This window comes from Polypterus senegalus, chromosome 11 (assembly GCF_016835505.1).
Source record: "Polypterus senegalus isolate Bchr_013 chromosome 11, ASM1683550v1, whole genome shotgun sequence".
Taxonomy (NCBI): domain Eukaryota; kingdom Metazoa; phylum Chordata; class Cladistia; order Polypteriformes; family Polypteridae; genus Polypterus; species Polypterus senegalus.
In genome coordinates this window covers 140,894,177-140,912,104 of record NC_053164.1, presented here as the reverse complement: position 1 = coordinate 140,912,104, position 17,928 = coordinate 140,894,177, and the positions used below count along the sequence as shown (strand labels likewise).

At 37.7% G+C, this 17,928-nt stretch overlaps 1 protein-coding gene across 1 annotated transcript in view; it reads left to right on the top strand.

Annotated features, from left to right (window-relative positions):
- Positions 1-17,928, top strand: part of gys2 (glycogen synthase 2) — a 103,644-nt gene that overhangs the window by 65,997 nt on the left and 19,719 nt on the right. The window contains exons 9-12 of the mRNA XM_039769701.1: positions 6,495-6,554; positions 11,586-11,664; positions 14,550-14,663; positions 16,033-16,159. Of these exons, the coding sequence (XP_039625635.1) occupies positions 6,495-6,554; positions 11,586-11,664; positions 14,550-14,663; positions 16,033-16,159 (380 nt within the window). The remainder of the gene's footprint in view (positions 1-6,494; positions 6,555-11,585; positions 11,665-14,549; positions 14,664-16,032; positions 16,160-17,928) is intronic.

The following is a 17,928-nucleotide window of genomic DNA, read 5'->3' as shown; positions in this document are numbered from 1 at the left end:
ATGTTTAGGCATCTTAGCACTTTGTTTTGCGAGGTCATCTGTCTCTTTGTATGGTCCACCAACTAGCCATCCAAGTGCAGTCTTCATGGCGTGAGGTCCACCTCCTTGGCTAGGTATGATTCGTGACTGCTTGAAGATTTCTGGGTAGTTGACTCCTATTAAAAGTCAACTTCAGAGTCAATATGAGATAGACGTACCTCTTTAAGATATGCCCACTTATCGATATGTTCTTGTAGTATAATATTTTCTCTGTTCACTGGATTGGAGACCTGTGTGTAGACCTTTGGCAAATCAATATATTCAACATCATAGAGACCACAGACTTGTAAATCTGATAAGACAAAACATTGGGTTAGCATCTTTGAATCGTCATCATAGTTACTGATAGTTTTGAGGAATACTTGCGTCCTTCTCCCTTGAAGGCTCAATTGTCTCTGGAGTCTTTCAGTGCAAATTGTTACTGTACTGCTGAGGTCTATAAAGGCGTATGTTTCTACATACCTCACTTTTCTTAGATTTTACCTTAACAGGAACTACTTGAAGTGCGCATTCTTCTCCGGCCCCAGCAGTAAAGGCACAAGTTCCAGTGTCGCTTTCCATTTCAGTAGATGTTGCCACACTAGCCGTAGCTTTAGATGCTGCTCCACTGTCTTTTTTAATATGCAGGATATCTGGGTGCTGTAAGGAACATGTCTGACATTGCATTCTTTCTTTACAGTTCTTACCAAGGTGCCCCTGTTTGAGACAGCGAAAACATAAACCTTTAGATTTTAAAAAGTCAATTCTTTCTTTATGTGGTAGTTGTTTGATTTTTCTACATTCAGCGAGGATATGCTGGCCACTACAATAGGCACAAGGTTTTTCAAATGCACATGTATCGTTAACATTCATTAAGACAGAGATTTCTTGAGTCTCCTTTTCAGCAGCATCATATATATTTGTAGTAAAAACGTTTCCTGATTTCTTGTCCATGCTTAAGAGGAGATCTAATTTTGTCGTTTTTTTCCTTTTTCTCTACGTCGGCATAAACGGGGTGCATACATTTCTTAGCCTCTTTATGCAAAAAGACAGTTAAATCATGAATATCGATCTCTCTATCTTCTTCATCTTCAATTTCGTAAGCTACATCTCGCCACTTATATCGTATAAAATATGGGAGCTTTGAGAGAATAGTGCGGATATTTTCATTGCTATTGAATGCTGCTCGATTTCTTGTTTTGGTCATGGAGTCCATACAGTTATCTAGAAAGGTTGCATAATCTCTTAAGGCTTCCCCATCATTTTGTTTTATTTGAGGCCACTTCAAAGCTTTGCTTACGTGTGTATCTATTACAAACGCTTGGTTGCCATAGTAACTTTCAAGCTGTTTTCTAGCCTTTTGATATCCTTCATCTGGTGGCAATCGCGTACAACCTTCAATCATTTCTTGGACTGGTCCTCTTGTATATTGAATCAAATAATCCAATTTATCTTGTGGGTCTGCTAATATATTACCTACAGCGTGATCGAAAGTTCTGATAAATTTTGCATAAGTCAGCGGGTCACCTGAAAATAAAGGGACCTGTCTCTGCAGTACTTCTCCACGCGGTGCTAGAGGTGTTGTAGGTACTGGAGCAGGTGTTATCTTTTGATCAGCTAACAATTTAGCCATTTCAATAATTGCCCTTTGACATTCAGCTTGATTCTGCGCTAATATATCAATAAGACCGTGTCTGTACAATGGTGGCTGTTCTGAGGCAGTTAGTGACCGTACTTGTTTTTCTGACACTAGTTCATCTAACCTTTGTAGGATTCTATCAAGTGTCGATTGTTCAATTAACACTGCTGTAGAAGGTGATGATGCGGCAGCGGTTTTCTGGGCTAAAGAATCAAGTTTAATATCGAGAGCGCGTCTTAGCTGGGGAGACGTCTTTCCCGTTTTTGACTTTGAGCGATCTCGTTCTTGTAATTGCATCTCTTCGAATTGATTAACTAGCTGTTCGTCAGATGTGTGTGTTAACAGTCTATTTGCATCTTTCAGCCATGCCGTTGTAGCGACAGCAAATTCATTCAATTTCTTAGAGCTTTCCGCGAATGTCTTTTTCTGTTTCTTGATTGCACCTTCTTTACTTAGCGCTGATAGCAATCTTTTATTCAGCTCCTCAATCTGACTGTGCGTCTCACGAAAAATTCTAAGCTTTTGCGCTACTTCTATAAGATTTTCTTTAGTATCTTTAAGGCTGTCGATTTCAGTCATAAGCACGGAAAGCTGATCTTTCCTTCTACTTATATGATCTTTAAGATCTCCAATTACATTGTCTGGCTTTGAGTTCGTACTCAAATCACTCCCGACTTCACTTGCGCTGTGCTTAGACGTTGCCATGACAGCAGCTCGAGTAACTGACAGCGTATTTCCTGACAGCAACAAACGTCACAGTCGAACACTGATAACAGACGACTTCCTTACAGCGAGGCTTCCATGACTCAGGCAAAGGCACAACCAATCATCCACAATGTCTTTTATAATATCACAGTCTCTTAAATCTCAAGTTCAGGTACGGTGACCTTAATTTCATTTACGATCATGCAGAGATAAAAGGTAAGAGCACAGTACCTCGGAACAGCTCAGTTCTTTTTCTTTCGCTGACAAGTTCTGGAGCAGAAGCGTCCTCTGTCCTCAGATGGTAGATTCCAGTTCAAGTTCAAGGCCTTTAGAGGGCTAGTTTTATGACGAAAATGTGGCTGCGTTTTCCCAAAATTACCAAAGTTCAGCAGCTTCAACTCAAAAAATGGAATTCAACAAGCCTGATGTGCAGAAATGATTCCACAGACAAAATATCTTCGTTTTTAAAAGTTTAGTTAAGTTTCAAAGTAAAACAGTTCACAAAAAAAGAAAATTAAAATAACAAAAAAAAGAAAAAATAATGTTAAGAAAAGTTCAGTTCTAGGCTTAATCTTATCACATCTCAAATCATTACCATTTCAAAACGTTTCAGAACCATTTCTAAACAGTCAGAAAACTGTATGCTTAACCCATTTCTAACTTGAAAATGGGTCTTTCAAGTCCCTCTTTACTGGGACTTGTTCTTACCACAACTAAGCTTATTATCACACTGTTACTCAGTTATAGTAAGAAGGTTCTATCTCTTGGTAACTTATAGGGGGAAAAGACTGTACCATAAGTTATGACTATGAAATGAATTTATATTTTATTCAAATTAAGCAAAAATTAGTATGAGTTTAACTCAGAACTTTAACTTTCTAAGATTGGCTCTTACATTACCTATTATTGTTGCATTTGATAATCCACAAAGCAAGATTTGGACAGCTAAAAGTGTTGGCATGATGCACTTGACCAAGCTTGAAATTCATTTTACTGTGTGTACCACATGCGACAATAAATCTGAGAACTAATTACACAACATTTTTTATCAGTGCCTTGCACTTTGAAAAAAACAATACACCTGCATATTGTCATTACGTTCTCAGTACAAATAAAATATTAGCATTAAGTGCTTTTTGAAGTAAAAAATAAAAACACAGCAAGCCATAACTGAACAGAATGAAACACCTTTTTTCTGTCGCTAATACTGATGCAGTTTTTTAGAATTTGATAAGACAAGAACAGGAAAATGCTTTTGAGTGAGTAAAACTAATTAGTAACACTTATATTTTTTGTTGGTAGACATTTATTCAGACCCCCTCCATACTAAGGCATTATTACTTTTAGGCTTTGATGGTAATAGTAAGCTGAAATTTTGAATCAACTTCAAATCACCTTTGTAACATTATTGAATACTGGTTTAATATGGAGTTCTGCTGAAAACTCTTTCACACAAACACATAAAGTACTGTATGTAGCATGTTCAACAGTGAGCAGCTCAAGTGAACTAATAATATTAGCTCCTGGTGAAACAATACAAATATAGTGTACAGAAAAGAATGTAGTTACATAGTATGTCTGCTACATCCGATTAATTAATGGCAGAATAATTGAACCACATTGACTTAGAAAATTTCCAAGGTAAAGCTGGGTAACACAACTATTCACATTATAAGGGAAAATATAAGCATGTTTAAGGAATACTGGTGCTGTAATGAAGGAGTGTCAATCACATCCTCCTGGGCAGATGCTGGAGGCTCCTACAAGTTTGCAGGTTCTACAGAAGTGCCCAATTTGTGAATTCCGACCACAACATTATTGTTGCTACTCTGAAGATTAAGCTTAGGTATAGTAAGCTACCACCTACTAGAACAATTAGTTTGTTTCTAATGAGTTTGCACAAGTTTGTGTGAGGAACTTTCAGAATTGAGGATGACTGCCGATCCTAATGTGATGTGGGAGGCCTTCCGTGATAAGAAACTGAAAGTTGCTAAGGGTTGTGTTGGTGTTGCCAGTATTCCCAGAAGTTGGTGTTACATCTCACAGAGCACCCTGGATATCATCGAGAGGAGTCGCGACACATGGCTTGATGGCAACTCCAGTTTGTAATGCAAACTGACAAGGATGGTTGTGAGGGCTCTGAGGGCTGATAAGGAGCATTTGTTAGAGACATCTGTGAGCAAGTGACACATCATCTATGGTCTAGTGACCCACATCCTGCTTACAGAGGAACTGAAGCATTACATACATCCCAATCTGTTCCTCGTAGAGTTGCAGTCAGTGATGGAATGGTCCTTATGGATGGAGCTGCAGTTGCAACCTGCTGGGCTGGCTACTTTGAGCAGCCATTTTAAACTGATCATCTGGCTAGGACGTTGTACATCTCTGGGTCCACAGTTCTTGAGGCTGATCTTCCAATTAGCTGTGAACCACCCAGTCTCAAATGAGGCACATGACCTGCATTGTGAGGAAGCATCAGTTACAGCATTAAAACCATATGATACATTTCTCTGATGTGATCCAGCTTACAGGAGTGAAAGGAAACGATCGGAGAGAAAAAGGAAAGGAAAGAGGACGGAGGTTACAGGGAGTGAGGAAGCATGCAGTGCAGGAGAGACAGACAGACACGCGGTGTGTGCGTGTGGTGAGCGAGCGATCGAGCGCTCTAGGGCAGCTGTAAGGAAGCTGGGTGTTGGGCCAACACCCAGACGTTTCAGTTGGATGTCGCTCCCGCTGAGCGATCAGGTAGCGGGAGTGACCAGGGAAGGCGACTGGCCGCAGAGAGGCCATGGAAAGGCAGCGGAAGTCGAGAGACTTGGTGGTTGGAATCCCCAACGTGGGCGACCTGGCCGTTGGTGGAAACCAAGTTCTCCGAGGCTAGGATGAGTGCCATACGAGCCAGGGTTCGGGAGGTCTCCAGTCTCATGCGTGTGTTTCAGGAGGGCAGCTGCCGAGAGCGTCTTGCCTGCTGCTAAGCCCTAACGGGATAGGCAGGTGAGACGCTAATAGAAACGATGCACCGGATTTGTTATTGTTTTAAAGATTGCTTCCTAAAGAAGATTTTACCTCTCGTTTTAAAGGATTGCTTTTTCTTGTTATTTTAACCTCCACGTTTTACCTTTTATGGATTATTTGATGAAGGACTGCACTATTTATGAACACTGTTTATTTTGTTGACTGTTTTAATAAAAGCACTGTTGCGCCTTTTGTATACCTTCCCCTTGCTCAGTAACTTGCCTCCACTGACTAGCTCACTCGGTTTCATTATCGACGGTGTTGGGTTCAAGGGTTCCCAAACAGCCATGGGAGCGTGGAGCCAGAACCCACATCGTCACAGACACCGATGTAATACCTGGCTGTACAAGAATATGCCATGTAATGGAATTATTGATTTTTTATTTTGGCCCAATGTCAGGAGAGACTCTAGCTTCACACATCTATACAATTGAATTAAAAAGGTTAAAAGGAAAGTATACTTAGAAGTGAACGTGTCAACATTGCATGGTGTTGTGTGTAATTTGTCATTTACCAACCTTGTGATCAAACTCTGTGGTCTACCACTAATTTGCAAATCAAAGGTTAAATTGTAATAGATAGATAGATAGATAGATACTTTATTAATCCCAAGGGGAAATTCAAATACTTTGATACTATCAAATATTGCCTTTCTTAGACTGTGCTCATATTTTCAATCACACATATGTTAATTTTATAAATAAGTGGCAAGAAGTGTCTTCAGAATACATTTCTGAATATTTGTATCTATAAATCATTTTTCATCCATCATTTGGACTCTCTACAGTAAGTGCAGAATTGTGTCAATACAGTATACAGTAAATACATGTAGCTTATACAAATATACCCTATTGACAATACTGGATGTTTTGATTATTTCATTCTACAGAACAACTGAATGAGGAAAGGTTGGTATAATGAAGGAATAATGACTTACTTAGTAGTACTTAAACATTCTTTTGGATGGCATCCTCTTTATAGAATGAAATAGATAAACAAAAATAAGAATACAAACAAAATCACAGCCATAGAAGCATCTACCATTCTGGTTTATGTTATTGCTGCATATCTATTATACTTCTGTCTCTCTGAACTGGATTCTATTCTTTTTGCACAGGGATACTGTTCATTCTGTGAAAGAAAAATTTGGGAGGAAGCTGTATGATGCATTGTTCAAGTAAGAAATCAGCCCTTTCTGTATACCCATTTTTTTTGGTTCTTGTGAGCAGCAGTACAGTTTTGTACATCAGATACAACTGAATTAAATGCACACAGTAGAGAAAAATGCTTTAACACAAAAGTAATGTGGTCTGACCTCATTTCTAGCCTTCTTTTCTACCTTTCATATAGTCACCCAGAAAAGATGTATAATGGTCTGATGCTAGAAATAGTTTCAAAAAATTCTGCCTGCCTGCCTGGCCCTTTGAAATAAAGTGGGACATTAAGATTAATGTAATGGATGAAAGCATTTAAAGAATAGGGTACGTTTAGACTGTTTGAACAACATATGATCAAGGTCTGAAATGTCTGAAATGCATTTAATAAATATGACCTCATAGTCAGAATAAATGAAACCATGGGACACTCAGGCAAATAGTCAGAATAAATGAAACCATGGGAAACTCAGGCAAACACAGAGAAAAGGACAATATAAACAAACACAAGACAAGGTCCTTATTAGGTAGTGATGATTACTTTGAGCTAAGAAGCTCTACTCATATATGGTATTTAACACAAGTATACTTACTATTTACCACACAAAACTGAACTTAGTAAGAGCAGAGGATATGCAGTATTAGAAAGGAAATTGTAATATTTTATTGTGAAATTAACAGAAATTGTCTAGTGACTAAAAAGTGCACTCATAATAAAATATTGTTTCCATGTTCTTTGTAACATCTGTAATAGTATTTCTCTTTTACTGTACTAATCACAGACAACTATAATTCAGTCTAATCCTTTGTGAAAACAAGCAAACTGTAAACTCAATTAAAGAAATCAGTTAACTGCTGTAAGTCAGAAACTATAGAACAAATAGCTAGTGAAGACAAAACAAATTTCAAAATTTAAATTATGTACCATAATGCCGTGCAGTGTGTTATAACAGTGCCCACTGGGACTCTCAGTACTTTTGTATTTAACCCAGCAATGAGAAAGAATGACATTTTTAAGATTCTGAAATTCACATGAAAAAATCAAGTGACAGTAAAATTGAGGCACTTTAGCTCCATAGAACACTCAATGTATTTAAATTATTCTGTCATTATAAATACAGAAAATAACATATGTTTACAGGTACGTTTCTTTTTGCAGTACATTGTTCGTAAGACTCTATTCCCATAGCTCATATTCTTTATGCAAGCAATTGTCACTACATATAAATTAGTAAAGGAAAACATAAAGTAACTAGTGGAAAAATTGCAAGCTAGTTTGCACCATTTCCAAATTCATTTTGAGATTTATTTATTTACTAGTTGTATCCCGTGGCTTTGCCCACATAGTATGAAACAGGACAAACTTTAAAAATCAATAGATGTTGGCGCTATATCTGATCGTGTTCAGCTCTGATGTGGGATCATTCCTTGCGTTGGGAGAAAAGCACATGGTCGTGATATCTGTGGCAATCAGCAGCTACCCTCTAAAACACATGGAGCTCTGATCTCTCTCTCAAAAACGTCAAACGTTACTCCTTAACAATCTGTAGATGATAATGTCTGTTGTACAAACAGGTATCGCTAGCTAAGCGGAGGCAAGGTGCACTCCAGCATGGACTGGCATGTGGCAAGACATAAACCAACTCGAACAGAATCTGGTGAGTGAATGAGGAAGGCCCTGCCCCCTTACTCTCAGCCCACAGCCACTCTCTTGGATTTGCATAAATACATCGGTACCGCAAGCGAACTATGGTACTTAGTGTGATGAGAGAAGTCGCAAAATCAACCGGAAAGTTCAAGCAAATTATAGAAAACAACCAGATCTACTGTAAATCAATTAAGTAATTCTCTCATGAAAAGTGGACAGACATACAGACAAATCGCGCTTGGACCACAAAATTTTGAACACCTCTTCTTAACGAGCACCTATAGGCCAAGGGTAACCTACATTCCAAATTTCAAGTCCCAAGACCTCATGTTTCAGGATATTTTGTGATGAGTGAGTCAGTGGTATTTGGCTTTTATGTATATAGATTTTATTTTTATAACAAAATGGTATGGTAAGTTATAATTTTCTTCAGAGGTTCTGCAGGGTGAAAATGGAACATTCAAGGGAACAGCATATCATTATATGGACTTCCTATTACATGTCACCCGCTGCAGACATTTAGGTGGCAATTTCTATCCTCAAATTCTACTCATTCCATACCTTATCTGTTTAAGCTTTTGAAGAAGCAAAATGATAGTATTTTTAAAGTTCTTTTTATTGCCTGTTCAGTAACCTTAGTGGATAGAAACTGCCCCTGAGTCTACTGGTGTGAGTGTCAATGGTGCATTTTCCAGAAGGAAGGAAATTGCAAGTGCAGGATGGCTGAGGTCATTATTAATCCTTTTTGCCATTTTAGGGTAGTCTGTGTTATATATGTCATGAGCAGCTGCCTATAATATTCTGTACCACCTTCACCACTCTCTGTTTTATGAGCTGAGTTGGGCATGTGGCATGCCAGGATGTAATGCAGCCATTGACAATGGTCTTAAGTATGCATCTGTAGAAGTTCATAAGAACAGATGGTGAAGTGAAAACCCCTCTCAGCTGTCTGAGAAAGTGGAGATTCTGGTGAGAAAATGTATTTTTGTATTGCCCACTTCAATTCACTATTGATCGTTACTCAAAGAAATTTAAAGCTGCTTGCCCTCTTTACATCATTTTCTCCAATATAGTTGGGAGTGTGATCTGCCTGAACTCTATGACCAGCTCCTATGATTTGCTGTCATTGTTCTTGCACCTCTGAGACAGCAGGTAAACATTAAAGCAATTTGCTTGAAAACAGTCCATTCAACCCAACAAAGCTTGCCAGTCTTATCCACATAATTCTTCTTAAATAATATCAAATCTGGTTTAAAAAGTCCCTGAAGTCGTACTGTCTACCACACTACTTGGTAGCTTATGCCTAAGCTCTTCTCTGTAAGCTGTCTCAATATTGTTGTTGAGTAGGCCTATGATGTTGGTGTCATCAGCAATTTAATGATGGAGTTGGAGCTGTGTCTGGCCACACAGTCAAGAAGTACAAAAGGGAGTCAGCACACTGATGCTGATGTGATGCCGCTAATCTGCACCTTAAGTCCTAAATCGAGGAGTTTGGTGATAGGCTTTAATAGTACAACAGTGTTGAATGCTGAGCTGTAGTCCATAAACAGGACTTTGGCATGACAGTTTTTATTATCCAGATGTGTTAGGATGATACAAAGTGCAAGGGATATGGATAATTCAGTATGACAATTATTGTTTCTTCTTTCAAGATATTAAATGCATCCATTTCCACTCATTTTAAACTGTGCATACACTGCTTTACAGCATGAGCCACTTTACTTGTTGCCAGGAAATTATAGTAAAGAAATAGTAGAACTCATCCATTTGTATCTGGAAAAAATGAATGAACTCATACAGAAGGTGATTTAAGTGAAAAGGTCTGTGTGAAACCAAAGCAAGAAAGAATTCCCATTCAACACACATTACAGAGACATTGGCCTTGAATCGATCGCTGCTTTGCCTATTGCGTCAGAAATGATACAAAAAAAAGATAAAGATGTTGCTTCAAGGTTTTGGGGACAGCTGTTATTAATCTGCTTTGCTGCTGCATTATCGTGACTTGCATCTGAGTACTTCAAACCTCGGCACCGGATGAATGAAATAAGGAAACAATTGAAAGCAGATACAGTACATTAAATGACTTTCACTTATACCTCAATCTTTTATTTTAGCTGTCAGTGACATGACACAGAAACACTTAGGGTAGGACAAAACATCCTTCCATTTGTTTTCTGACTTGCAAATCCGGTTCTGGACTATTAGAAACCTCACTAGTTTCTTCAGTAATCCATTATTTGCAATAGTGAAGGTTTCTCCTAGTTGAGTCAAGAGTGAGATAGGTTGCTATGCACAATATAAAAACAAAATGTCAAATTTAAAAAGTATTCATATTTTCTCTGATGAAGTGAGTATAAAGGCTAACTGAACAGTTTTCTGTTAAATGCTGCTTAACATCACTGTAGACTTCCTTTGATCTTTATTTTATACTGCCTACTAGAAAGCACAATAATTGGATGTGTTACAATAAGCTCTGATTATGTAATGTCATTTATTACATTCTTAGTTCTGAATCACAATCTGATTATTGAGATTTATGTACAGTATGTAGTAAAGCAGCACTGAACTGAACAGCTGCAAGCCTATAGACAAACACCAGAAAAAAGATTTCCTATAACACTTTATATAAAGGGCTTTAGTTGTTATAATGTCCATCCATCCATTATCCAACCCATCCATCCATCCATCCATTGTCTAACCCGCTGAATCCGAACACAGGGTCACAGGGGTCTGCTGGAGCCAATCCCAGCCAACACAGGGCACAAGGCAGGAAGCAAACCCCGGGCAGGGCGCCAGCCCACCGCAGAGTTGTTATAATGTATTTATTATATATATTGTTATAATGTATTTATTAGTCATTTGTTTCCTGTGCAACACAAATGAGGTCATGTTATGTAGAAGTAATTTACTAATAGATGCACTATAAATGTCTCTGTTCTAATGTGTCATTAATGCCTTGTAAGTTTTATCAAGGGAAACAAAGCTTTTGTTTAGATAACTGACTAATAAGTGCACAAAATAAAGAAAGAACAGTGGTGCACCTGAGGAAGATGAAGATTTTTACAGTTTTTCTCTCCTGAACAGAATCCATTATATCAATGTATGAGTTATAGGTATTCTTTTCCTCATTCTTTCCTGTAGGCATATATTCATGAAATTTCATGTTTTTGCATTATTTTAATCTTTGCCTGAAGTAAAAACTCGAAGAAGTAGCATTGCAGCATAATTACAACTGATAAAAAATCAATATAATTTTTTTTTCAATATAGTGCCTTGATTCTCCATACAATAATGTTGGCTAAGCTTTAACCACTTAAATCCCTTCTTTTCAACATTTTTTCTGTTTTTCTCCAATTCAAAGAGGTTAGGTAGTTCATTACAGTTACCTTCTCATGTGTCTTTTCAGGGGTGAAATACCAGACATGAACAAAATACTCGATCGAGATGACCTCACCATAATGAAAAGGGCAATTTACTCAACTCAGGTGAGCCCAAGAATAGAGCTGATAGAAGGAAATATTCCTAAAAGTTTAGAAGAAAAGAGTGATTTTTTTTTCAGAACTGAATTTGTTGTAATAAAATTCTTCAGAGGAATACATTGTACAATGTCTACAAAATTTTTCAAACCCTGGTTTTGATTTGGCTAAACAGATTTCTCGGTTATGAATTAGGCATGTTTTCTGACTCACGTTTCTTCTTCTGGTCCATATTTAAATTCCTCTTCTCAGTAGAACAAAATGACAGCCTGGTGATGGTTTGTCCTTTAGACACACAACACAAAAATTTTAATTGCTTGGTTGTTTTACACAAAGTCATGTTTAGTTAAAACCAGAGAGTATCTCCACAATGACTTGATTTTTTTTTCTTTTGAGTGCTGTGCAAGCAGCATCCTTTTACAGCAGCTCTGTGCTTCTCACTGTTTTTCATTTTTTTCTGAACTTATTCACTAGTTACTAGTCTTATTTAAAATTAGAATTGGTCTGACCTCTGGTATGTCATTGATAGTAACCAATAGAAATCGAATAAATGGACTTTAAATGCGTCTTAAATTTTCCAATGAACACACAAACCCAGGTGCCGGCTCATCTTGACTTACATTCAAACAGGCTGCAAACTTGGAAGGAGTCACAAAGAGGACACTGGGAAAATAAAAGCAGGGTGTATTAAATACTGCCATATTCAGCTGATTGCTCTGCAATTGCCTAAGCAGCTCAGTTTCACTTTACTGCAGGAGCTGTTTATACACACAGGAATGCAAAAAAGGTTATAGAACTGGTCTACCATCTGTTGTAATGGGAAATGTTAGATTGCAGTCAAATAAGATGAACTGTCTGTGCTTATAGGTCATGGAGAATACAAGTACAGTTGCATTTTGTGTTTTACAGAGAGCTGGCTTAAACTCGAAATATGTGACACTGTTTTAATGGTGGTCGAATTTCATCTTATTCAAGCAGACAGAGACCCGGTACAATGTGGAATAAAGACAGGAAGGGGACCGGCTGTCTATGTAAATGAGTAATGGTGTAAAAGATTTCATATTACAGTTAAATTTACAGTTTGTAATTCAGACATTGAAATTCTAGCTGTCGGAATTCGTTAACGTTATTTGACCAGGAAGATCAATTACATCATCCTTATTAATGTTTATATTCCTCTTTCTGCAAATGGGGACTTAGCAATGGAAATGATTCACTCTGCCACCAACACTTTAATGATGACTCATTCTAACCCTGCAGTTGTATAATGCTGTATGTGGTGACTTTGGAAGGAACTATGACAAACGTCTATCATTTTGTGACTTGTTCCACTTAAGGAAATAACAAGCTGGACCTACTGTACTCAAATGTTAAAGATACCCTTAAATGTAAACTACTGGCACCTTCAGGCAAATCTGACCACAACCCAATTCATCTTATTCCCAGCCACAGAAAATGATTCTGCACTTATGAAGAGTATTGATAAAGGGGATGAGACAGTATACGAGTCAGGTGGAGAACTTTTTTTCTTGGTGCAGAGAACTGTCTGCACTTTAACAACAGCAAAACCAAGGAACTGGTTATTGACTTTCAATGCACCAATGAGCGTCTATGTCTGGTCATTATTCAGGGAATGGATGTAGAGGTTGTCCACACCTTCAAGGACTAGGGGGTCTACATTAATAGCAGGTATGACTGGTCTCAGAAAGCAGAGGAACTGTATAAAAATGGGCAGAGCATGCTTTTTTTCCTCAGGAGACTGCATTTCTTTAATGTGGAAGTAACATCTTCCACACCTCTACAACTCTGTGATGGCTAGTGCAATTCTCTACGCTGTGGTGTGATGGACTGGTAATATCACTTCAAGAGAGGCCCACCATATCAGCAGGCTAATTAAAAGGGCAGTTTCAATTATGGGACACACTCTGGATTCCCTTGAGGTAGTAGCAAAGGAGAGAATGAAAACAAAACCAAGTGCCATTATGAACAATGCTGCACATCCTCTCTGTAGCACACTAACACCAAGGACTTTCAGCCAATGAATCATTTAGCAGAAGTGTGTCAAGAGACGCTATTGGAACTCCTTAATACCAACAGCAATATGCCTGCATAATGCCTTACTGTGACTGTGACAGCCAAGTCATATATTATCTTTCTTTTTAATTTTCTTGCTTTTTAGTCATTCAGGTGTGTGTTCATTTTACACCATAGGACTTAGACAGCATGAAGTCATGAGTATGTTATGGACACATTTTTAACTATTTTTATTAAGCAGCTAAGCCTAAGTTAATAGTGAAATAATGAAACAGGACAATGATTCAAGCATTCCAGCAAATTTATATATGATGGCTGAAATAGAAACAAAAGTCATGGTTTTATAATAGCCAACAAAAAGTCTAGACACCTTAAGCCTACTGAGATTTGATGGCAGGACCCTAAGAGCTTTGTACAGAGACAAACACCCTAAACCTAAATCTCAGCTTCAAGTTATTGTTACGAAAAATGGTTCCACGTGCTGATTATTTATGGGGTGGGCATATTTTCAAATGCATGGCTTCTGCCTGTTTCCTTATGTATTTGGTTGAATAAAAAATAGCAAAATCATTGTTTGTCACCTGACATTAGATTTAAGTAAATTTAAATCTTAGATAGGACTGGATAATTGGTAGGTACATTTTAATATGCAAAACTATAGAATTGATGAATGGTTACTTAATCAAAACTTTTTTTCTTTGCTGTAATGAAAACTATCAGAAATTATTAGCAAATTTGGATAATCTTGTGCCTTATGTCACATTGCTTTGATTTTATAAAGAAGCCCTATAGTTGAGCAGAAAATAAAACAATACATTCTTAAATTTATAAATACATCTGAAATTTTTAATAACTTTCAGCGTCAGTCTTTGCCCCCTGTGACAACACACAATATGATTGATGATTCAGCAGACCCCATCCTCACCAATATCAGGAGAATCGGATTGTTCAACAGCCGTATTGACCGAGTGAAGGTACTGTAAAACAATATTCGATTTATCCTGAAAGAATCTGTAAGTTGTAGCTTGTAAGGAACCCTTTGTTTAAGAGCTGTTGTGGTTCTGTATGAATGACAAAAATGTATCGAAACTACAGTATGTAAGGTAAACCCTGGCTCAGTAACTTGGTCAAGTGCATGAGTAATAAAGCTAAATGATACCTATGGGAACAAGAAACTACGCTATTCTTCATTTATTTGTTGCACATTGATTGTATTTGCTTCCTTAATGCTAATGGTGATCCAGTGATAGTCATCAGAAGTGACACTGTATGGCCAAAGATTTGTTGAAACCTGACCATTGCCCCTATATGAGCTTGCTGGTCCTCTCATTCCATGACCATGGGCATTAATATGGAGTTGGTATCCCCTTTGCAGCTATAACAGTCTCCATTGCACATTATGGTCATTATGATAGACTGTGTGTAGCTGCTCGGCCATGGAAACTGATTTAATGAAATTTCCAAAGCACAGTTATTCTGCTGATGTTCCTTCCAGAGGCAGTTTGGAATTCTCTTCAGAGTGATGCAAAAGAGGAAAAGCATTTTTTACATATATATAGACAAAGAGAACAGTGACACAATTTAGTAGTCTTGTTCATCTTGCCAGATTCATGTTTCCTTTTTATTTTGCTTAAATTTCACCTTTCGCTTATGCACTACCTTTATTTATAAGAAAAAACTGTTGTGGGGGGTTGGGTCACCATAAGCAGCCAAGGGGGCACCCCCCAGCAATAAATAAAAAGACAACTAACTTATAATAAAATTATGTTTAAATTCTGACACTTTCTTGAGAAGTGCCCAGGCTGTCCATGTATTCTGTTTACTATTTTGTTTCTTCTGAGATCTAAGTGCTTAAGTTAAACTTTATTTAACTTTCGAAAGTGCAATAAATTATAACACACTTTGTAGTAGTACTCATTTGAAAAACCATGAGTTTTTCAACTGTACCGACAGTGTTTGAAGTCAGCCAGAACTCACCAGTATGGTCACTTTCTTTCAGTACTCTGTACTGGCACATCTTATAGCTTCTTATTCATTGGCAACGGTAGTGGGAACCCCACATACTTCCTATAATTCGGTTTGGAGTTTGTTTTATGACAGATTATAAGATAAGCAATACATTTCATTACCATAATCTATCCACAATATCTCTATGTTTTTTGGCCTTTGTCTGACTATTTTGTGAATAAATCTCACAGAAAGGGTATAAATAGATGTACTTTAAGATGTTATGTCACCTGTTCAATACCATTCCATGTAGTGCTTTGAAACTTCATTGAGAGCACCTCTAACAGCTTGAATCCTTTTTATAGGTACATAATTATACTTCTTTTTTGTTTTGAGGTTATTTTTCATCCAGAGTTTCTCTCCTCTACGAGTCCCCTTCTACCAATGGACTATGAGGAATTTGTCCGTGGATGTCACCTGGGTGTATTTCCCTCATATTATGAGCCCTGGGGTTATACACCAGGTAAGTTTAAGTCCAGAGTACACTATCTATCTATCTATCTATCTATCTATCTATCTATCTATCTATCTATCTATCTATCTATCTATCTATCTATCTATCTATCTATCTATCTATCTATCTATCTATCTACTGTATATATATATATATCTATCTATGGTAGAAACCATGTAAATTCTTTCTAGATTGCCTTTGCTGAACATAACATATAGAGACTTTTGGTACTGTGCAAAAGGACCATCCAGCTAAATGAAATATACTTTTTCATCGAAGTCAAGTTTTGCCATCATATGACACACACAGGAAATCAAAAGTACAGGCAATGGAAATTAACCACTACAGAGCAGAGAGACAAATTAAAAGAACTACACCTTTCATACCAGTCAGTCAGGAATTACAGTATATGCCACTTTTCAGATTTATCTCTATGGATTTTGAATAGAATAGAATTCCTTCCCGGGTCCTCCCTGTGTGGAGTTTGCATGTTCTCCCCGTGTCTGCGTGGGTTTCCTCCAGGTGCTCTGGTTTCCTCCTACAGTCCAAAACCATGCAGGTTAGGTACATTGGTGGTCCTAAATTGTCCCTAGTGTGTGCTTGGTGTGTGGGTTTGTGTGTGTGTGTGTGTGTGTGCCCTGCGGTGGGTTGGCACCCTGCCCAGGGATATGTTCCTGCCTTGCACCCTGTGTTGGCTGGGATTGGCTTCAGCAGACCCCTGTGACCCTGTGTTAGGATATAGCAGGTTGGGAAATGACTGACTGACTGACTAAATTCATCGGTATAGTAAAATACTGCAAGTATATTTTGTAAATACTTTATTGGCACGCTTGAAAAGTGATGCCAAGTAGAAAAAAACTATAGTAATACATTATAGTACTGTAAACCCAATGCAGTATAACAAGAAAAAAAATACATTAGAGTAAGTATTCCAAAAAGTACAGAACAGTATATACCATATATATATTTCCATAAAAATCCAGACATATAGATATATATATTACCATAAAAACCCAGAAATATGGAGTATAGCGTAAGCTGAAACTCTAATTTCTCTGCAACCTCAGCCTCCCCAGCTTCATCAGTTTCATCTTTGGACAGGGTCAAGTCACAAACGTTTATCCACATCACATAGGGTGTTAGTCCTTGCAAGGTAGCAAAGGAAAAATGCTTTGGTGTGTCTTATCCACTGTTGAATTGACTCAAATGAAACATCCTCTCATGCATCATACATTGCTTGCAAAAGGTTCTGCCAGTAATACACTTTCCACTGTCATGTACAGAAGCATTCCTGTTTGGGGATGAGAAATGGGTGTATGCACAGAGAAATTAACAATAAGTCTAGTGTGGTCATTGAAGTATTCATGAAACCGAGCATTTTAATGAAAAGTAATGCTGACCCATATGATGACATAGCAGGCCTGCTCTGATTGCCCTGGTTCCTCTTTTTCCTGATGAATAACATAATTCTCAAGATTATTCAGTAATTCCAGTAAAAGTGCTTTAGTGTAGGAGCCTAGTGTTGTACGGCGGTGGAAGATGCCACAGTCACTAATGGCAGCACACAGTGTTAGATTGCTGCCTTACTTTCCAGTGAACTCAAACATGCCAATGAGGTTTTACCCTCTTCTCCTCCTTTTTGTAAGATTAAATCCATCCTCATCAATAAAGATGTATTTGTGTGGATCAGCTATGAAGACAAGCTGCAATTTTTTCTACATTGTATTTGACTTTTGTATTCTATTACTATATACAAACTGTGCTGCAATGAAAGATTT